This window comes from Columba livia, chromosome Z (genome assembly GCF_036013475.1).
Source record: "Columba livia isolate bColLiv1 breed racing homer chromosome Z, bColLiv1.pat.W.v2, whole genome shotgun sequence".
Lineage (NCBI taxonomy): Eukaryota > Metazoa > Chordata > Aves > Columbiformes > Columbidae > Columba > Columba livia.
Window position 1 is genome coordinate 63,859,738 of NC_088642.1, and position 23,882 is coordinate 63,883,619.

A 23,882-nucleotide genomic window follows, 5' to 3' on the forward strand; every position below is an offset into this window, starting at 1 on the left:
TGTTCTTCAATAAGGCAATGCAATACCATTCACATGGTGTGAATGAATTAAGAGTTTGGAGATCCCAGTAATGGATTTCTACTTCCACAGCAATCCCAACCAGGAATCCCAAACCTAAAATCTTTTTTATATGATGCAAGCACAGTAGCCCCTCTGTTACAGGTAGGGTGTAATGAGAGGCCCTAGTGCAGAAGGTCTGTACTTTCCAGAATATGCCTCTCATAGTCCATCCATGTCCACAATCAACATTTTTGTTGGCCACATGGACAGTGAGATGGATTGTAATCTCAACAACTTTGCCAAAAACACCGAGCTGTGTAGTATAGTTGACATGCTGGAGGGAAGGAATTATCTTGACAGTGTTGAGAGGTAGGTCTGTGTGGACCTCATGAATCTCAATAAGGCAAAGTGCAAGGTCCTGTACATGGGTAAGGGCAACCCCAAGCACAAATACAGGATGGGCAGAGAATGGATTGAGAGTAGCCCTGAGAAGAAGGACTTGGGGGTGTTGATTGATGAGAAGCTCAAACACAATGCAGCATTGTGTACTTAGAGCTCAGAAAGGCAACTGTATCCTGGGCTGCATCAAAAGAAGCCTGACCAGCAGGTCAAGGGAGCTGACTCTCCCCCTCTGCTCTGCTCTTGTGAGACACTACCTCGAGTACTGTGCTGAGCTCTGAGGCCCCCAACGTAATAAGGACATGCACCTGTTGGAGAAAGTCCACAGGAGGGCCACAAAGATTAACAGAGGAAGCACCTCTCCTGTGAGGACAGGCCGAGTGACTTGGGGTTGTTCAGTCTGGAGAAGGCTCTGGGGAGACCTTACAGCAGCCTTCTTGTACCTAAAGGGGACCTACAAGATGTGGAGGGACTTTTTACAAGGGCATGTAGTGACAGAATGAGCAGTAATGGCTGTAAACTGAAAGAGGGCAGATTTAGACTAGATATAAGCAAGAAATTCTTCACCATGAGGGTGGGAGGCACTGGAATAGGCTGCCCAGGGAAACTCTGGCTGCCTCATCCCTGGAAGTGTTCAAGGCCAGGTTGGGTGAGGCTTTGAGCAACAGGGTCTGGAAGGTGTCCCTGCCCATGGTAGAGGGGTTGGAACTAGATGATCTTTAAGGTCTCTTCCAACCAAAATGATTCTATGATTCTATCATAATCACTGCATTGTGTTTGTTTCACAAAGTTTGGCAAACAGGACAAAAAGGAGTATCCAGGCACACTGCAGCTCAGTGACCCACAGAATTATGATTCAAGTACATAAAAGGAGGCTGAACTTGAAAATGCTATTAGCTTACATCTGTTCCAGGGTAGTGGCCAGCTCAGTAAGTGCAATGGCATGTATGTCAGAGTATATTATACAAATGACACAGAATAAAGGAGCTTTACAGCACTTTATAAGAGTTAGCAGTGGTGGTAGCAGCCTGACAGTGTTAAGGCTCAGAATGGTGAAAAAACACACTGGGAATTCACACCTGTTGCAGAGGCAGCAGAGTTGGTAGCCTGTGTCTGAACAGAAATGGCCCAAGTTTCAGGTGTATCTGACAGAATCAGGTTCAGTCTGAGAGTTTTTATTTCATAGTATCTGAATGTATCATTTCTGTATTTCAGAGTAGTATCAATTGCATGGCTTTTTGTTCATTCTCATATATCCATTTAACAGAGACTAAAATGACATCCGTGTTTCAGCATCTGTACTCTAAGGCTTCCTGAGTTTCCATCTCTCCCACTACTGGGAGTGAGGGTGAGCAGAATTCAGATGTCTGCACCATTTCAGCTAGATAGCCAGCAAGGCATAGTATTAGATTAGGGAAAAAACTCAACTCTAGAGGACACAGATGCAAAGGCTGCGTGCCAGCATTTAAACAGGGAGGTGAGAACCTGTCAGCAAGATGCTGGAACAGAAATCAAGCACATCGTAAAGGGGCACAAAGTTACATCTGTAGACCTGGGGATTGACAGAAGAGCAGCTGGAGGATGGCAAAATAATACACAGCATAGCCATAGCCACGCAAAGAGCAGAAGGCACTAAATTTATGTAAAGGTAATACAATAAAAACGATGGCCAATGTTATTGCTTTATCTAACAGAAGTAAAAACTATACAGCAATTTTTGTCCTTTATTCCATACAAAGGAATTGCATAATACAGCTAGGAGGTTTTCCATTCTGCATCTACAAAGATTAATACTGTGTAAACCCTTGTAATTCCAAAATGAAATCTCAGACAGATCTCAGTCATTTGTAGTCAGAAAGATGCTGTCATGTTGTATATTACTGTATGTAAAGAAACATTTTGCAGACCAGATCATACACCCTTTCAGACATGTACAGATCCAACTAATATACTCTCTCTGTTCAACACTGTTCAGTACTTTGAATGCTTCTATGGATTCCCAATATAACTTTAAAGAATTCACTGGAAGTGGTTAAATTCTAATGTTCAGAACAGGATATTAGAGCAACAAAAGCTTGTTTCTTGCAGATATTTATTACATTACCAAATCCATTTAACTGGAAAATCTTTCCATGCAGTTTTTTTTTCTGTACCCTTAAATACAGAATATGCATTTGGACTGTAAATTGCACATGATCCCATTCCACAGTTTAGTAACTGAGATATATGAATGTAACCATATTTATTAAAATACTTTACAAAAAGTCTGTGTTCTCAGAAAGTATGATTTATCAGTGGGTCTCACTGTCACAAAGTATAATTGAGACCATGGCACAGAAGAGTTTAAAATAAAAACAAAAATCAAACCCCACAAATAGGTACTTTATACACTGCACAATTCCAGAACAATGTATGGCCTTATTTTACTAATACAAATCAGGAAACTGCCTTGATAGGTGAATTATTAACACTTGTTTTTTAGAAGGCTTATTGGAGACTTCCACAGAGACAAGAGTTTTCACAGAGCACATACCATGTAGATGCTTCATAGTGCATTTCTTATTCTTCCCTTAAATGCAATCTGCTTTTATCAATTTTATTCAAAATAAAACTAATAAATACTTCTAAAATTAGATACTTACGGTGAAAATACCCATTAACTGAGTGTAAAAGAGTCCACTTATTCCACCTAATATTATTAGACCCATGAAGGCAGATATTCTTAGGAGAGCAAGTTCATGTCTAAATACAAAAACATCCTAGAACAACACAGAAAGAAGAGAGACACTTTAGCACTTACAAATTAATTCAAGTTATTGAATCAAATGGAAATACTAGAGAAGAGTTGTTCCTGAAGACTTACAGCTAAAGGCAAATAGTGGATTCCTGAGCTACATTGCAAATCATTTATACATTTACATGCTAAAATTATAAATCAATAATCTTTTATTTATACATGTAAACAGTTGGGGATTTTTGCCAGACTGTTAAAAATCCTCCTTCAGGTATTTAAGGTATGGGAATACATCGAGCTCAAATAGGTTATTTCTGAATTTTCCATCTCAAACTGTTCCAGATTGCTACACACAAGCTCATAACATGAAAACCATCCTGTTAAAACAGTCTGATTTATAAGACTCCTATATCTAAGCTCCCAGACACAGCAAATTTAATTTTAACATCACCTCTTTTGTAATAAAAATAATAACATTCCTAGCTTGACTCCAGATCAAAATCCAAGTATCTGTATTGGATTGGTCTCACTGTAATGTTATCCTTTATCCAACATAAACTTATCTTCACCTTTTAAATTTTGGGCTTAAATGGATTATTGTAACTTTGGAAATGGGTGCACAACCAAGTTGCCTCAGGGTACAGGAGACTATGAATTTACTGTATCAGCTGCTCTGGAAAGTCTGGTACCACCTAGCAGAAAATATGAAAAGCTTAAGAAAGTTTTATCGATCTTTTTCAAAAGATAAACCACCTTATTTTTATCACAGGAAAACAATTGTACACAGCGGTTACTGTAGATGTACTGCAAGTTCACACTCCATCCTACCCTTTGATAATGAGATAGCTCACCCAATCTCTTATTTATAAGTTACGATTATGTTCTCAAGGATGTCTTTTGAATGACACATCTGCTTTTTCACTTAGAGAAGCCAGATGACAGCAGGAAACTATCAAAACCTTTCAAGTAAACTTTAAATCACAACCACAACATAAAAGTGAACTGAATGACAAAAAAAAAAATAATACACACACAAAACAAACAAAACACACACACACACAAAATGAAAACAAAACAAAAACACCATGCTGTTTCTTTATGTTCAACCAGTAGGACTTAAGGAAGAGGAATTCTTAGATTCAGGAATACTGCAAAGTAAATTATATTTAATAAAGTAGTCTAACTTTATATTTGTGTAAGTTCAAAATATAAGCCCAGAAAAAAAGTTTATACTGGCTCCTAAAGCTGTGAAGAATGTTGATACTTAAAGAACAAGCAAAAATCACTAGTTAACCACCTAAAACAAAAAGCAAATCCCAGCAGTCTTTTCTGAACTGTTAAGCCAGCTCTTGTTAGTATTGGCCTTTCTTACTTGTAGAAAATACATTTTTAGTTTCCACTTTTTTTCTTAACCCTTCTTACTTAGTTAACAAGTTAATTCAAAGTTAAATCAACTCAAAATAAAAGCATTCATAGTAACCTTTATTCCGCTTTCCACAAGCCCACCAAAGCTTTAAAGAAAAGCAAGGTAAGACACAAGTTCTGTTAGCTGTAAAATACCTTCTTTTCATATATATGTTGTTTTATTATATAAGAAATGTTTTAGTGTAGTCAAACTAAAATTAACAGAAAACAGTGAAATGTAGGAGAAGATTGCCAACAGTGAAGTCACATTGTGGATTTAGCATCACACTCTCATTAGAAAAAGGTTTATAACACAGCTCTGAGCATTCTCCCAACACTCTAATTAAAAGAGTTCCTTCTCTTGTGCATAATATTCAGCAGGAAAAAGAGACATCACTCTACACATGACAAAAGAAAATCCTAGCATAAATAAAGCAGGTTGCATTTTGCACTTGGCCCTTCTAACTCGTGTAAAAACTCCAAGTACAGAAAAGGAAAGACCTTTCATACTGAAGTAAAGACCCAGGAATACTACTCCTTTCCTAACTCCTTTCCTCCCTGCTTCCTTTTTTTCCTGCCTTCCTTCCCCAAAAAATGAAAGCATCTACTGCAAAAGATTGGGGGTTGCTGAATTACTAGTGAGAAGAGGTGATACCACAGTATCACAGTATGTTTGGGATTGGAAGGGACCTCAAAAGATCATCTAGTCCAATCCCCCTGCTGGAGCAGGAACGCCTAGGTGAGGTGGCACAGGAACATGTTCAGGCGGGTTTTGAATGTCTCCAGAGAAGGAAACTCCACAACCTCCCTGGGCAGCCTGTTCCAGTGTCTGTCACCCTTACTGAGAAGAAGTTTCTTCTCAAATTTAAGTGGAACCTCTTGTGTTCCAGCTTGATCCCATTACCCCTTGTCCTATCATTGTTTGCCACCGAGAAGAGCCTGGCTCCATCCTCATGGCACTCACCCTTTATATATTTATAGACATTAATAAGGTCACCCCTCAGTCTCTTCTTCTCCAAACTAAAGAGACCCAGCTCCCTCAGCCTTTCTTCATAAGGGAGGTGCTCCACTCCCTTAATCATCTTCGTTGCCCTACGCTGGACCCTCTCCAGCAGTTCCCTGTCCTTCTGGAACTGAGGGGCCCAGAACTGGACACAATATTCCAGATGTGGTCTCACCAGGGCAGAGTAGAGGGGAAGGAGGACCTCTTTCGATCTACTAACCACCCCCCTTGTAATACACCCCAGGATGCCATTGGCCTTCCTGGCCACAAGGGCACAGTGCTGGCTCATGGTCATCCTGTTGTCCACCAGGCCCCCCAGGTCCCTTTCCCCTACACTGCTCTCTAATATGTAATTTCCCAAACTATACTGGAACCTGGGGTTGTTCCTACCCAGATGCAGGACTCTACACTTTCCCTTGTTAAATTTCATCAGGTTATTCCCCGCCCAACTCTCCAGCCTGTCCAGGTCCCACTGGATGGCAGCACAGCCTTCTGGTGTGTCAGCCACTCCTCCCAGCTTAGTGTCATCAGCAAACTTGCTGATAGTACACTCTATTCCCTCGTCTAAATCGTTAATGAATATATTGAATAATATTGGCCCCAGTACTGACCCCTGAGGCACTCCACTAGATACTGGCCTCCAACTAGACTCCGCACCATTGACTACCACTCTCTGGCTTCTCTCCTTAAGCCACTTTGCAACCCACCTCACTACTCTATTGTCCAGACCACACCTCCTCAACTTAGCTGTGAGGATGCTGTGGGAGACTGTGTCAAAGGCTTTACTGAAGTCAAGGTAGACCACATCCACCGCTCTGCCATCATCCATCCACCTTCTTACCTTCTCATAAAAGGCTATGAGGTTGGTCAAGCATGACTTACCCTTGGTAAAGCCATGCTGACTGCCCCTAATAACCCTCTTATCCTTGATATGCCTTGAGATGGCACCAAGGATAAGCTGTTCCATTACCTTCCCAGGGACAGAGGTGAGGCTGACCGGTCTATAATTACCCGGGTCCTCCTTCTTGCCCTTTTTGAAGACTGGAGTGACATTTGCTTTCCTCCAATCCTCGGGCACCTCTCCCGTTTCCCAAGACTTGGCAAAGATGTTGGAGAGCAGTCCAGCAATGACTTCAGCCAGCTCCCTCAGCACCCGCGGAAGCATCCGATCTGGACCCATGGATTTATGGATGTCCAGACTATTTAATTGCTCCCTAACCCAGTCCTCATCGACTAAAGCAAACTCCTCCATTGACCTGGCTTCATCCGGGGTCTCAGGGGTACAGGGCTCCCCAGGACAGCCTCCGGCAGAGTCGACAGAGACAAAGAAGGCATTCAGTAATCCTGCCTTCTCTGTATCTTCTGCCACCAGGGCACCCACCCCATTCATCAGTGGGCCTACATTGCCTCTGGTATTAGTTTTATCTGCTATGTATTTGAAAAAGTTCTTTTTGCAGTCCTTGACCCCTCTCACCAGCTGTAATTCTAAGGAGGCCTTGGCTATCCTAGCTGCCTTCCTACATCCTCTAACAGCAGCCTTACATTCTTCACAAGTGGCCAGCCCCTGCTTCCATGACCTGTAAACTCTCCTCTTCTGTTTGAGCATACCCAACAGATTCCTATTCAACCACGCAGGCCTCCTGGCTCTCTTCCATGACTTCCTTCGTGTGTGGATGCTCTGATCCTGAGCGTGGAAGAAGCAATCTCTGAATGCAATACAGCTATCTTGGGCCCCTTTTCCTTCAAGCAGTCTTGCCCATGGGATTTCCCCCAGCAATTGCTTGAAAAGGCCAAAGTTAGCCCTGCTAAAGTCCAGGGTTGCAATTCTACTTGCTATTCTGTTCCTGCCACACAAGATGCTGAACTCCACCATCTCGTGGTCACTGCAACCCAGGCAGCCCTCAACCTGTACTGCTTCGACCAGACCCTCCTTGTTAGTGAGGATGTGGTCTCTTTTTTGTCAACATCACAGCCTGACTGCTTTGTCAAAATTTCAGTTCACACAGGCTGATCCCGTTGTTTTTCTAGTCAGCATTTCCTACCCAGTTCAGACATGCCCTCCACCCAGGCTGTTGACTGTTCTAAGAGTTTTTAAGTTCCCTTTAGCCACTACTTTTAGCCATCCAATCAAACTATAAGGATTCTTGGCTGCTTACAAATATTGACAGACATGTGTACAATAGAAACATGTCACAAAATAAGAAACAAAGTGTAGGTCTGTTTAGGAATTGGATTACAATTGGATGTTTAGGAAACAGATTACAAGCCATGCGATCTGGCATCTTTATCTTAACAGGCAACACTAAAACATTCCACAGAAAGTGAGTCTCCATGACAATTTCACACAAGACTTCCTCAACCCCACTGCAGAACATATGCCGTGTCTTCATTTGTGAGCATCAACTGCTAAGGATGATACCTGCAATGAAGGCTACCACTGACCAGGAAAAGAGCTATTATAGCTTTATGATATCATAAAGGACAGCCGTCAAGAGCCAATGATGGGTTCAGCTCAAGATCATAATCAATGATATGACTGACGACTGCTTACAAATTCAACTTCCTTTTTACCTTGCTGACAAAAACAGCAACAAAAACATAGAAACATTTAATGAGTCCCTGTTATTTGCAGTATTGGGTTGTCATTTTCAAGGGTTTACAGCATTCCTTTAAAAAAGAGCTTTCAGCAGGATCAACACAGGACTATTCTGTCTGTTCCAGAAGAGACAAAGTGAAAAAAAACTTTCTTAAATTTTAATTTACAATCTAAGATTCATTTATTCAATCTTGATTCTTTACTGAAATATTATCTACACAGAAATTAATATACTGACAAAATATATTAAGATACTTGATCTTTTTCTTGGGGAAGGGATATCTCATGGTAACACATGCTTGTATATTTTCAGTCGTAAATGCCAGGATGTCTGTCTCAGTCTCATGATGAAGTCAGTCTATCAACCTGGCAGAAAACCAGTATGGAACACAGAACAAAGCCAGACTGTAAAATAAATAAATTAAAAAAAAAAAAAAAAATTCCTGACGAGGTTTTGCAGTAAGAAAGACGAAGGAGATAGACAAGGGAGAAAATTCACTAATGTTAAAAAAAAAAAAAAGGAGCATTTCACAGAACACAAGCTGCATTCTAATAAGCTCTTTTGTAGAGATATTTATTATTAATAACAACAGATGTTTATGTAAAGCGCTTTTTGATTCAGGACTACTTCAGTTCTACTAAATGAGTAATTTTCTAGTCTGATTCATTACTGATTTCATTTCAAGTGAAAATGGAAATAGCTCTCTGATTCCAAAAATTATCATCTACACAGAGTTCAAGCCAAAGCAGTAATTCTGAAATAACTTCAGACTAGAACAGAATTTAAGAAAACGCCATACAATTTTCATATAAAATGACACTATCAGGATATTAAGTTTTAAAAAAATGCTGTCCTCTCAGTTGTTCCTAAATATGTGTATATATATATATATATTTTTTTCAGACCATGTATCTACTTTCTAAACTTAATTCATTATTCATATACTCTCCTTACAATTATAAGGGAGGAAAGGGTTAGGTCAGTTTTGCATAACCCTGAAAAGGAAAATTTTGATGTATTTTATTCTTTTTAAACTCACACATCCTTGCAGGTAATTTTGTGACCATAAGAAAAAAGGTTTCCTATACATTCTCTTTATAACATAAATGTACACTGGATTATACATATTTCCAGATTTTAAAGAATATTAGTTAATACATATTATGGAAATAAATATTACTGTAAATAATCTCCTCACAAAGTCTGATTAATATTTTCCAACACCTTTTGTTTGGAATTAGGAAAGCTGAGTCCCAAGATGGAGCAGGCTGATATTGCCACAATGCTTCCTCCTTTATGTTTCCTCCCCTCTCTACCCATACAGTTCAAAATACTTAAAAAATTAAGTAACAGTATTTTCATAATATACAATGGATAACCACATAACTGAGAACAAAATAAAAGTAAACTAGAGCAAAAAGTTTTAGGGTTTTACATGTCAGTGTTTTTTCCAGTGACAATCATTCTATTGCAGCAACATCTCTAGCAAACAAAATTTATCAGCAAAGCTTTTGCTGAAAAGATTAAAAACCTTCTATGAATCACACAAAATATAGTGCGAAAACATTTATTTTTGCTGCTACTTGGCATGCTGTGTCTAGAATATGTGCCACCACAGCCACATAGAGAGCAACTACGTAGTCATGGAGTCACTCTTCTGATCTCACTGTCCCCAAGACTGAATACTTCCCAAAGCATTCAGCTTCCTGACCTAGATGTTATTTAATTAAGATGCAAAATTAAGAATGCTCCAGTCTTAGCCTCTGAAAATCATCAAAGCTTGCAGAGGAATTCATAAGCTGTTTAATTCAAATTATAGATTTTTCTTCTGCTAGGATCTCACATACAAAATTTATTTATCATTTCCTTCATTTCTAGCAGTAATGGTACTCCTCCTGCTGGACAACCGGGGCAATAACCACAATCCATGTTTCTAACAGTGTACAGATTACAAGAGCCAAGAATACTATGCAGCAATTTTCTGCTATAAAACCTGAAGCTGAAAGACTGCATGTCTATGGAAATGGCTCCCTCCAACAGCCTTAAAGCTATTACCTTTACCTTAGTACACTTAAATTAAAAATATTGGGCTTTTCTTACTTAACTCTTTAAAAATAAAAACACAAGTTTTCATTCAGAAGGAAATATTAACATGCAGATAGTGATCACATCTTCATAATGCATTAATCAGGACTGTGAAAAAATGAGTATTTCACAAAAGCATTAAAAGCAACTTTAATTCTACAGCTTCTGTGTTGTGTACTATTTTATATCCAAAGAATAAAAATTAAGATGAAGGCACAACACCAAAAAATTCAAAAGTATTTTAAGGAGCAGGAAGTAAGCTAATTACCAATGGCTGTTTAGAAAAAAACAACAACAACAACAAAGTTTTTTTGAATCTGTGCTTAACACTAGTCTCTGTCAATTCAGAAAATATAAGCTCTAGGTTACAGCCAAAATTATGACAAAGAACAGTGCTTCCATGAAAGGCAGAAGGTACTGAGGTCCCTGGAATGCTGTGGTACTTCAGCTCCAATTAATCTACAAAGACTAAAAGAATCACGAGCAACACTCAAAAAAATCAGTTTTACAGGGCTTTGATGTCATCTTACAGGTAGATATATTGACTAGATGCCCAAATAAATTATTATTAACTTTCTGTACTTCACTGTGTGCACCCCAATCCTGCAGCTGAAAAACTGAGAAAGCTAAATACTGTTTAGTGTAACACTATACTTAACAAAGGTCTAAACAGACCAGATCTGCTGTGTCTACTAAGTTTTTCTATACAGTGTAAACATTTTATCTCTCTGAGGGACAGAATGTTATATACTGTAACACTGATCCTGTTTTTCAAAAGTGTCATTTGGAGTGTCCACATACGCAAATTCATAAAGCAAAAAAACCTCACAGCTGAAAGAAAACAAAACTAAACCAAACAGAACAAAGTACTCAATTTCTTCCACATCTTTGTGTAAATTCAGGCAGACAAACATGCGAACCTGATACACTCTGCAGGCAACTACGTTAAACTGGGTTAAAATAATTACTGAACAAGTATTAATATTCTGCTTGCTAACCTGTCACATCTTCTGAAAGGTAGATATTAAAAGTAGGCTTCTCTCTGAAAGTCTTCAAATTAACCTCGTTAAACCATCAAGACCAAAGTTTTATACATATTCATTTTTCAGCTGTTATTATTAACAAATATATATTAACAAATATATAAGATATATATCTTATTCTTTCTGTATTCTGAAGGCTTCCCACGCACAGGGTTTGCAGGTTTCAAGTGCAAGCGCTTCTCTGTGATATTGAATGGAATGTTGGATTTAGTATTGCAGTGCTTCTAGAAGGAGCATTATTTTCCAAAGATAAAGTCTTTGTATTAAATGTGTTGGTGGTGCTTCTCTAATAGTGTAATTTAATGGTAGAATATTTTCTTTTTATTGTGAGAGTCCCCTGAGTGCTCTTAGTAACTATGTTTTTAAAAAAGGAACCCAAGTTCTGTTTGTTAGGGAGCCAAAGTATTTGCTCGGAGATGGTCTGTACAAGAGAGGAAAAGGGAAATTATGTTTACTTCATACAGTTTGCAACCTCTGAAGGGGTAATAATATTTGTCTATGGAAAGATTCTCCAAGTAGACAGCAAATTCTTCGCTTTTCCATATTTCTGGAGTCCCTTAAACCATTTACATGGAAATATTTCTCTAGATTAAAAAAATTTAAAATGAAAATGCTTTAGAAGAGAAATTATGTTGAGAGATTTGCAAAAATCCTCAACTTTGGTACATTCCATATGATAAAAACTTGGCACATACCAACTCGAATATAATACTTTTATCAGTTCTGGATGATCGAAGGAGGACATATAGTATTCCTACATTTTCAGCTCTCCTTTGACACATCATCTTCACATAAGCTTTCTTGGGAACATCACCTCTACTTCAGACTGACACAGGAGCAAATAGAAGCTTGGAAGGCTGTGCTCCGTTCTTTTCCAGAAGGAGAATTTTTCAGGAAGTTTAATATTATTATTTTATACCGTTTAGGATACAAAATAATGCAGTAAACTTAAGTTGTTCAACAAAATGGAAAATGTGACTTGCCTTACCCACAATCAAAGGCCAATTTCAAGCTGCCTTGAAGGACGTGTGTTATGTCACCACAACAGAGTATGCTGGGATGCCACATCAACATACAGTAAAACAAAATCTGCAGCACTTCAGCACTTGGAAAAAATCTCAACAAAACGTAGAGTACACTACAAGTTTCTGGGATGGTCTTAGTCTCTTCACTTAAGACTTCTGAAATGTTATCTAATTTTGAACATGTTTTAAACTTGTTTTCTAGGTTTTTCTCTTTAGTGTGCTTGTATTTGTTATAATCTAGCAAAAATACAACGGCCATTTCAGATTTTGGGTAGAAGTTTAAAGTTTCTTTACCAGCAAAATCTAGTAACATTTTATTCAAAAGAAAATGTATCAGCTTTGCCACTCTAGTACTTTCAAGCACCCAGCAGCTTTCAAGCATACCTCTTGAATATTCTGAACATTAGAGATAATCATCATAAATGAGCACCAAACACAGATATTTTTCAATTTCAATTTCATAATGAGAAATTCCCTAATTTTTCACTCTGCTCCAATTCTTAAGTTCATTTTCTCTGTATGCATGTTCAATTGCTTTTTGCTGATGCCAAGATGCTGGAATACGATAAAGGAACAGAGTCTAAATAAAACAAATTGAGCTTAATTCTCCCTTAGCCCATGTGACCTTTTCAAAGCAACACAAGATAATGCTTCAGAACCCATGTATATTTTTCTCCTTTAAGAATGATCGGATGATCTTTTCTCATTTTTTCTGGTAATGTCAGCATTTTAAAATAGGGACTTAGGGTAGATATAGACTCTGAATAAATCTACTCCAGAGAAAGTAAAATTAAATTTGAATACACCTAAAGTAGTTACATTGCTTCTTCCCAGTATTCACTAACCCCTTCTAAAGAAATCTGTTTCTGTTCTCCTTTCCTAGATTTCTAAGAAAACTAATGTTGTATTTTTAAGACAAAGAAATCATATACCCTTTTAGAACAATACTTGGTTACTTACCATAAACCAGTTTGCTTGCTTGATAGCATACACCTAGATGATCTTTTTTCACTACTAACAACTGACCAAGCAGAAACATGCAATAACTAGACACAAAAATAAACTACATTGCAGTACTAGCTATTTAGACACTTCATAGAGAAAACAGATTCTTACCCAGTTTTCTTTTTTCAGAGGCAAAAAGTAGTAGTAATGACAAAAATCAAGTATCAGTGTATACAAGCTAAGGATCTGAGTGTAGAAACAAAGCTGTAAGAACAGCCAATGATTGTCTTCACCAACACAATTATTAATCCTGCAGAGAAACAAATTGTATACATAAAGACAGAAATATCAAGACTTTAACACTGCAGTTGTGATATTGTGAATAAGAGAAGTTATGATTATTTATGGAGTAAATGTAAGAACTACTGACTAATCACTCCATTCTTAGTCAAAGTGACGGTCCGTACGTTAGAGATGGCAGTTACCATGGAGTGGTTTCCCTACACTCAAGTATAGGTTGCATTAATGAGATCACTGCTTAGAAAAGGAGATATATTTCCCCATATCTTCATATAGTGAAGATACTACTAGAGTTTTAAGTAATACTCAAGTAACAAAACTATTTTTTAAAAGTCTGCAAAATTTCATAGTAATATGTACTATCTTCTGCTACTCAACAGATTTCACTGGTTGTGAACTATGTACAGTCCAAAAACCAGAAATGCAAATTAATGGTTTGAAATAAATGTGACTACAGGGTACCCCAAACAAGTATGACTAAGGAAGGAGCCTAAGACACAGAAGACAGAACAGGCATCTCTGTTCAGAAATCTTCTGCATACTCCAACATATACTAGTAAAGGAATCACAAGGATTCTAGAAATATCAAGTACAAGATTAAAAATTTTTTAAATCTAGGTCTAGTCTGCTTCACAGAAGTTACACTGATTCAAAAATGGTCAGGTTGCAATTTCACACAATCATTGGCACAGACATCAGTAACAAGCTAAGCCATAACGACAAAAGCACTATACTGGCACCATTTTCTGAAGTAGCAATTGACAAAAACGGTGGTTTAAAAAATGGCTGAATCAAAACAAGAGGATCCTGATGTCACCACAATCTGATGGTGACATCACCTGATGTCCTTTGCCATCACTGCCATCTTGCAGGATACCATACCTCAGAACTACTGACAGAAATGTTTATATTTATTTTAAGCTACAATCAGTTTACATAGAGAATTTTAGCCAGATTAGTTCGTTTTGACTGAAACTAGTTAGAAAACATCAAAATAAGCAATTTCACTACAAAATCAGAGAGGCTATGACAAGTGGGGCATGGTATAAGTGAATAACATTTCTACTCAGAACGGCCAATCCGTAAAGTAAAAAATAAAAACTGTCTTAAACCATGATCTATTTTTAATATTATAAAGAGCATGCCCTTGTATGCTGAAATTTAAAGTTTTATTTAATCCAAGAAACAAAGATATTGTTTGATTTCCTACAAAAAATATTTTTTCCTGCATCAGAAACTAAACCGGAACAAATGAAATAAATCTTCAACACGCTAATTATGTTCCGATCAGTTTTAGGAGTAAAAATTCCAATTCTTTAAACAAAATACATCAATCTTCCAAAACTATATGGCAGGTAACAATTTGACAATGATAAAATGTTACACTACAATACTTCTTACTGTCAGTTTTACTTGTAGACATAAGAAAGTCTCAAAGCTGCTCTTTCCCTGCTCTAAATGCCTAATGATTAAGCACTACTTGGAAGGAAATATGACAAATGAGCAAAACTCACGACCATAAATTTTGAAATTATTCATTCAAACAACAGTAAATGGCTAGAACATAAGTCCTGGTCTTACCATGGACAGTGGTGATCCATCCTCCTCACGCAATGTCCGCAACGACTGCAATGGTGCGAACGCTTTGGTCTCATCATATTGCACTTGTTGCATAATTCCCAATATTCTCGTTCTAAGAGAAAATGTAAAGACATCTTTAAAAGATTTAAACACAGTCCAGCATGCTTATGAAAAATCTATATGCTAGTGATTCAAGGATTAAGAAAATCTTAATATGACCTGACAAGGGTAGGCAGCATTTAAAAAATGTTTTTCCCACTGTCACCTTAAATAAACTGGAAGATATTCTTGCCACTCTGTGCTGGTTTTCTTCTTGAAAATCCTCTCCCCTCCTATATCTATCTCTAAGGAGTGACTACTACGGCACAAAAGCTGCCACTCAAACAAGGAGTACAATTCAGTTATTTTCTTGCACGTCTACTGTGAAAAAACACATCTGCTAAACAGAACCATTGTACAATCTCCCTGCCAATCCAAAACCTCCTGAAGAAATACTGCTACTCAAATTTGTCAAAGCTAGCTAACTAAAATAAAATACTCAATGAACACTCCAGGAACATCTTCCACCTCAAAGCATCTTAAGGCATGCATCTCACAAAATGGAATTTTACACATAAGGCAACCAAAGAACAGATAAAAGATAGGCTTGTATTTTAAAATATACACTATTTTTGGATGCTCAGTGTGAGACTCCTTAAGTTCATCTCCAGAGATATCGAGTAGCTGAAACTAACAGGAACTATTATTGCACAGTTTAGCTATTTATCTCAAATTGCACCACCCAAATTAGAGGAAGCCTTTGAAAATGAGAATTCAAATTACATATTCAGAAAGTTCATCTTCACATGCAAAAAACTCACACTAACGCTGCAATACTTCCATTCACAAAAGCATATGTATTCTACTGACAATCTTAAATACTTTGGTTGTTTCTACTGAAATAGACATTTCTTTGACACAGAATTTTTTTTTTTTAAATCCCAGGAGACCAAAAAAAAAAAAAAAAAGGCATTCTGAAATTTTACAATTTTACACAGTAAAGCACTGTCCTTTTGTAAACAAAATAAAGTTAAAATTAGCACTTCTGAGCCACCTGCAGGCAGTTCTCATCTTATCTTTCTTGCTGCAAAACAACATTTGGACACTGGAAGTAAAAAAGCCCAATATCTGAGATCATTAAACTAGCAATAATGCCAGATGGAAACTGATATACAATCTGTTCCCATAAATCCAGTGTCACAGAGGTGTCACTCCCTAATAGGTTAGCTACTAGCAGAGTTCCGAAACACCCCAACCTGATTTTTTAATACAATTTATACCACGCAAAAAACGTATCTTCCTGTCAACCTATAGAATACCAGAGAACTGAGGTGCTACTTTAGAAAATACAAAAAACCTGATCTAGCCCACACCAAACCATAATATAAATGTCACAGTCAAGCCTAAGTGTTCCATCTTCAAACATATATATAAAGTATCATTGCTGTATGAAATTAACGGAGAATGAACAGGTTCAAGAGCTATTTAAAGGGATCTCTTAAAAGAGAAAGAAGCATTTGTGCACAAAGGGAATTTGTACTGGTCCATGGTATTTTGCAGGTGAACATAAACAATCAGTCATAAACATAATTTTAACTGTACTAGGTGCCTTCATTCTCCAGCTCAGGTTTCAGAACCCACGTTGTTCTTCCTGCAGCAATAACTCTGACTGCAGAACCCAAGTCTGAGCCACCTTTAGTTTTACTGGATCAAAGACTCAGTCACCAGGAACAGAAAGAACACTGACATGAGATTTTCTGCGAACAGTGTTTCACATCTGAAATGCAGAGAGATACATCCCTTCCTACTATCTGCTGCCCAGTTTGTGCACATAGTTACTTCAGTGCTGAGGCTAAACAGATGCTGTTTCCAAACACGTCACCCTAGATTCTCACTAACATCAGGAAGAGAGAGCAAACTGTTATTCCTGGCATCTACCACATTGCAAGACAAGACTAAAATATTCAACCCTCACTACATTTGATACATTTTCTACATTCAAAAAGTATTTTCCATTAAGGTGACAACACTGATGCTGTTTAATAGCCCTATATCGTTCAAAACTGCCATGTAAAAGCTCTATGCATTAGACAAGCACCTTAATAGCATAAAATGGTCCAAAAAAATACTGTTTTTTTCTGTGGAGAATTATTAAGGTCTCAAATTTCCTCCAGTTTCTGGAGTATTGAACACCATATGGGAATTGCTACTTCACAGCAACATGTTGAAATTAGTATCACATTTGTTTGGTTAACAGCCAATACTAACATAACACACTGAAAAAAATGTGTAAAAAATGCACAGGTAAAATCCAGCATAAGAGTATCTTTTACCACCCTTTTCAACATCTTATAAATTTAGTTTAAAAAAAGCTGTAGAATTGTAAAGAGTAATCATCTCTAAATACTTTATATTAAATTATATATTAAATATTATCAACTTAGAGGTATATGCAGTATGTTTGAAAGACTCGAAGGTAAAGATAAATAAAAATCTTCCCATGGAAAAATTTCATAGCAGAAGTTCCTACATAACTAAACTTCTGAAGGAATACAAGCTCTGAAAAGGAAATTTTGAGTCTAAACAAGGGAAAGTGCTAGAAATTTACAGGTTAAAGACAGTGACATACCAATACAGACTCCAGCAGAGACAGTTCATAGTTTCCATCAAATCTCACAAAATAAAATTCATTCCTAGTTATTTTGAGGGCATTAAAATAACTTTTATTCAATTATACAGAAACAAATGAATGTACCTGTAATAGGAATCTTTGGGTTTTCCAGTAGCTTTCCCGGATCAGCTACCGAGGCTCTTAGTAATGAAGCTATACAAAACAATGAGCAGAAGTAATAACCTGAAAAAAAAAAAGCATTTTTTAGCCTTTTCAGGTGTACAAAATATCTGTTATACACTGCATCAAAAATATAGATGCCTCAGCATGGAGTTGGAAATTACTCAGCCTACTCATTCAATTCCAGATATATTTCTGGTGCTATACAGTCTACAATACTAAGTGCTCCCTAGTCTGAAGATGACAGAGGAAAAGGTAGCAGTGAACACTGTTTTGATAGCACCAGCAGGATGCCACTATGACTTTACTACTGTATTGAAGAAGTTCCTCCCGTCTTATCAAACAAGTACCAGTCATTCTACACTTCAAAGCCTCTATGTAAAAGGACATTCCAAATGGTCCACCTTCACTTTAAAATTGGTTCTAGTTATAAATCAAGTATTCTCCCCAGCAAAACCTATTAGCCTAACTCATATCAGCTGACTTATCTAGAGATGTACGATGAAACTAATAACACCCAGTTTGTCAACCATCAGTACTATTCCTCCCAAATTCTGACAAGCATTAGGAGTTGTAGGTCTGAAATTATGTCGACAGGTTCTAGCTATAGGAACTGAAAGACATATGAATGCTTTTCCCCAGTTTCCCTACAAACAAGTTTTACCACACCACCTTTGAAATGAATGGTCAGCTTCTCAGAACACAAAAATGTAGGACGCATCCCAGTACTCCTATCCCTTATCCCCCTTATATCTCCTTTATATCTCTTATCACCTTTATCCTTCCTCTTTATCCTTCACTTTATTCTTTATTTTCTGACCTTTCTCATTCATGTTAATTCCTGCCCACAGATACTATCTTTACTAGTAGAAAAAGGACTAAGTTAAATTGACTTACACAAAATTGCCACAAGTGAAATATGTCCCTCTTCATAGTGAGGAAAAAGGATCACTTTTGGAATGAAGATTGTATTGTACAGCCAGACAAAGATAATCAGGCCCATGCAGCACCAACCCTGAGGGTCGACCACAAAGTGAATTCGTCGTCCCATTGAATACAAACAGGTAATAATCTGTCACGACCCAGGAAGAAAAGATTACCCTAGAGACATAAATCAGAGAAAAAAAAGTAAATTAACTAGCATCATGCAACCTACAGGGTTCCACACACATTCAAATAGATTAAAAAACAACAACAAACACCTGTCAGCTACTGATTTCAGGAACTGAATGAAAACATTTTCATATACACTGTTCAAGCACTAGGAAAACAAAAATTTTATTATTTCATCCATTAGTCATATCTCACTAAAAAGTAACATTTATCATCAAGATGCAAGTAAAATAAGTTCCTAGGAAAACTATTAAATAATAGCTACAGCAAGCAATTGTCAGCCAGCTGGCAGCAACAAAGGATATAAACATTAAAGAAAATAAGTCTCCTACCAAAATAAAAAGGTTGCAAAGCAAACAATACAAGGAATGATTCATATTATGCAAGGATTCATCCCACATGCCTATCGTAGTCTCACAACAATATTTCAAGTTTATTTTTTAAAAGCTTATATGCCAAAATGGTCACAAGCTTTCCTATTAATTTGTCACATTTCCCTTCTTAAAGAGCATCCTTCATGGCATTTATGGCAAACCAATAGAGAAAGTAACCACACTACCCTAACACCTTTCATGTAGATCATTAAGAGGTATCATACAATATCAAGTTTTCTCACTATTAATCATGCTTAAAAAATCAAGGTTTCAATTCTGCTAGTTCAGTGTGCTGGTTTCTTTTTTGTTTTAGACGGAAGAAACCCCACCAAGTCCTATGGTATAAACTTCAGAGCTTCATAAACTATCTCGACAAAAACACAGCACTGTTGTAAGCACTACTCAGCAGAACCTTCAAGGGAAGGATTACTACTGATACTTTTTTTGTCAGGTTGCCTTCATATATATATCTTAGTATTGCAACACAGAAATCCCAAGCTACTCTCCTACTCATTATTTCCCCAGTTTCTGGGCTTCAGGGAACTTGTCCAATTTAGATAGATTTCCTTCCTTTCAGCTTCTAATTGTTGCATAAAAGTTTCATCTTGTTTATGAGGCAGACATCTCTGTTTCCAGGGGTTTTGCTTGCTTGTTTCATGTTTGTCTATCCTCATTTGCACTAACAATTTCTCTGCTTAATAATATTCACAAGTTTCATTAATGTCTTGTTTTCATCTTTTTCTGGATCTCTAATCAAAATCAGGCCCAAATAAGCTATTTTTCCAGACTTCTCCAGACATTTTTCCAGACTTCTCCTATGCACTATTTATGAAAATCCCTTTTTTTGCTGTCTTCTTTTGCAAGTATTCACATTCAAGTATAGCAGAGTATTAAGTGCTTATTTTTATCCTAGAAATGCAACAAATTTGATAACACTTGTTTCATAAACTCATGTTGCATATTGAATACACCTACTGTTCTCTTAGAACTGTTTTCAAATTCACAATGATCATAAAATCTATTTAGGCCTATATTTACTATTATTTTCTAATTTTGCTACACGTAGCATGCACACACCACAGTCTGTTGTATACATTTTACTAATACACTACACAAGTACATACAGTCTCTGGACATATAAATGATGTAGTATTATACTCTTGGACCTGCCAGTACTTAATGCGCTTCTGTTGTAAGTTAGCTTTGGCAATCAGCAGATTTAGAACTAACATTTTATATCCTTCTAAGCATGCACTGATGGAGGATCTGTCTGATGAGGCGGCCAAGCTCTAGGAGGAGGTGGGCAGACTGTACGACATCAGGGATACTGAAAAGGACATGGACCAGATTCCCCGCTGCAGCTACAGGAATCACCACACCACTGCGGAGACGCAGGCAGAGCCTTAGCTTATCAGGCTGGGCATGGAGATGCTGAGCTTGATGAGCATGGGAGCTTGTGAGCACTGGTACCATGAGAACAGTTCCTGCTGTGCTTGCAGCTCTGATCTACAGAGCAGGTTCTGAACCCTGGCAGTGTGTAAAGACAGGGAGCTCTGTCCAGTGAAGCCTCCAAACTGGCTGTGCCCACGTCCTGTGGCAGGACAGGGCAAGGAACAGTAGTGGGAAACTCCCTGTTGCAGGGACAGAGGCAGCTCTGCTGGCCCAATCTGTCACCTGGCCAGGTTTGCTGCTTGCCAGGGGCTTGGGTCCTGGATACCATGGATCAGCCATTACTGAGGCCGGTAGCAGTGTGGTCCTCAGACCACGACCCTCAGCTGCTCTTCACAGAATCACAGAATGGTTGGGGTTGGAAGGCACCTCTCGAAATCATCTAGTCCAACCCCTTTGCTAGAGCAGGTTCACCTAGAGCAGGTTGCACAAGTTGCTCTTCCATCTAGGCAGCACCAATGGCCAAGGGAAACAAGGTGAATATCATGCATGACTGCTTGGCTTGGAGTATGAAGGCCAGGGCCTAGGAAGCAGGGGATGTCTCCTTCATCCTGCTGATGAAGGGTAAGGACTTGAGTAGGAGTAGACAGATCCTGCAGACCAACAAGTGGTTGTATAGCTTGCATGAAAAGCTGGGACTCAGCTTTTACATCAACAGGACCTTCCCTGATGATCAGGAACCGTGGGGGGGGAGCAGCCAGATCCACCTGACACTATGTGGGGTAAAAGCACCTTTGCCAACAGGCTGCTTAATCTGCGAAGAGAAGGCTTAGACTAGGAACAATGAGAGAGGTAGGTGGTGACCTATAATAGAGTGAGGAAGTGCTTGTCAGGGTTTTCAAGCCAAGGACAATAGAGATCCTGTAATCAATTAAACAGAGGTAAAGTGGGGCCACATCAAGTTTGTGCCCACATCTGATAAAGAAACACCACTTGGGTGTACTGGGATGTGGTTAGGAAAGCCAAAGTCCACCTGGAGTTGAATCTGGTGAGGGATACGAAGGTCAAAAGAAACTCTTGTACAGGTACATAAGCAGTGTAAGGAAGGCTAGAGGAAATGTGGGTGTGCTGCAGAATGGGACACATTACCTGGTGAAAGGATGTAAAAAAGTCAAATTGTCTTCTTCACCTTGTCCTCTGTCCCTGCAACAGGGAGTTTCCCACTACTGTTCCTTGCCCTGTCCTGCCACAGGACGTGGGCACAGCCAGTTTGGAGGCTTCACCTTCTTCACCTCTTTACAGGTAAGACCTGCTTTCTGGAATCCCAGGCCCCTGACACCAGTGGGAAAGTCTGGAGCAAGAAAGATTTTCTCTGAGTGAGGGAGGATCAGATTAAGAAAACTTTAAATAAACTGGGCATAACACTTCCATGGGACTTGATGAGATGCCACTACTGAGTTCTGAGAGAGCTGGTCCTGTCATTGTGAGGCCAGTCTCAATTATATTCGGACATCTTAAACTGATGGGTGAAGTTTCAGAGGACTCAAGAAAGTAAGTGTTAACCATGTTTTCAAGGGCAAGAAGGAAAATCTAGGCAACTACAGGCCTGTTAGGCTCACCCTGATCGCTGGGAAGGTGGAGCAAATAATCCTGGAAACTGTTTCCAAACACACGAAGGCGACTGGGAGCAGTCAGCATGGATTTCCGAAAGAGAAACCATGCAGACTGGCAGAAACACAAAGGTAAAAAACAACAGAGGCAGTTAGAAACACTGCTGCCCACTGAGAAATCCATCTGTTTTCCATCTTACCAGAGCAGCAGAGATTTCATGACTTCACAGTGCTTCCTCAGAAGGGGAAAGAATAGCTCAACCAACATAACAGAGAGATTTAAGTACTGAACTGCTTGTTTCTCAGTGACCTACAAAGTATAATGCATGAGCAATAAGCAGTGAGAGACATTCTGGAGAAAACAATTAGAGTGCCTAGAATGGAAACATATCCAAAATTTTTATAACTCAATAATTAACTTTTGCCTACATTATTCACCTACATAATTAAAGAACTAATCCAAACACAAATACTGCCCCCCAAACCATACCTCTGATGGCAAGTTCCACAATTAAGTTGGAACTACACATAAAAAGGCCCCATTTTCAAGAAAGAGAGGGTTTTCATGATCATCTTCTGTATTTTTCCTGAAAGAGAACAAAAAGAGTGTGATACTCAACCAACCATCATCACTGGCTTGAAAGGCAGCATGTAATAGAGTACTATTACGTTCTTCGTACCTCGCCTCACTGAGTAGAGCTTCCTCTCAAGCTATTTACACAGATATCCAGACCCTTTGCCTCTCATGTCTGAACTGACATGCTGATTCTAACTAGCATTTTTTTAATTTCAGTTCTAGGCCATTTCACAATTTTAATATAGATATAAAAGGATGGGACTGTTCAGAGAAAGGTCTATAGTAAACTGCACTACTGCCAGTGTATTTCAGTTAATTTAGATTGTCATACACTTTCTTCACCATGCATTTTATGATAAATCAAGCTTTATATTTTCCATTACACTGTTATCAGCAATACTGTATAAGCAATGTTAATATACTAACTTCCTCCAGCAAAGTGAGCTTTTTCCCTTCTCATTCTTGTTGCATGTACCATATATAAATATGTAAGAGTGTGGGGAATAAAGAAAACCTAACAACTGCATATTCTGATGATTAGGTAGAAAGTATTAGATTCCAATTTAACTCACGGGCAAGGTGGACTTACAGTCTTCTATTTTTAAACATACTTTAAAAAAACCTATATTAACTCTTTCAAATATAATGTCAAAATAAAGGAAGACTGATCTCAAATAAATCTGTTCTTTGGGATGCATCATTTCTGTAAGAATAATAACTACAATATGTTGAGGAAAAAAGTCTATGAGCAGGTTTACAATAAATCAGTTGAAAAGAAACAATTATTTATATCCTTCTATATTCAGTATTCATACATGCAATGCCTTAAAATTTCACAACAAAATCCTTTAACATAAACCACACAACACTAAT

At 38.0% G+C, this 23,882-nt stretch overlaps 1 protein-coding gene across 10 annotated transcripts in view; it reads right to left on the reverse strand.

Annotated features, from left to right (window-relative positions):
- The window catches only part of ZDHHC21 (zinc finger DHHC-type palmitoyltransferase 21), a 46,492-nt gene that overhangs the window by 20,331 nt on the left and 2,279 nt on the right, over positions 1-23,882 (reverse strand). For 6 of the 10 annotated variants that reach the window (XM_065046142.1, XM_065046139.1, XM_065046140.1 and 3 more), the window contains exons 2-7: positions 22,923-23,019; positions 18,844-19,047; positions 17,911-18,009; positions 15,117-15,228; positions 13,407-13,545; positions 3,042-3,158 (exon numbers count right to left, since the gene is read on the reverse strand). In XM_065046142.1, the coding sequence (XP_064902214.1) occupies positions 3,042-3,158; positions 13,407-13,545; positions 15,117-15,228; positions 17,911-18,009; positions 18,844-18,997 (621 nt within the window). In that variant the 5' untranslated portion in view covers positions 18,998-19,047; positions 22,923-23,019. The other 4 variants (XM_065046146.1, XM_065046143.1, XM_065046137.1 and 1 more) reach the window with 4 other exon arrangements.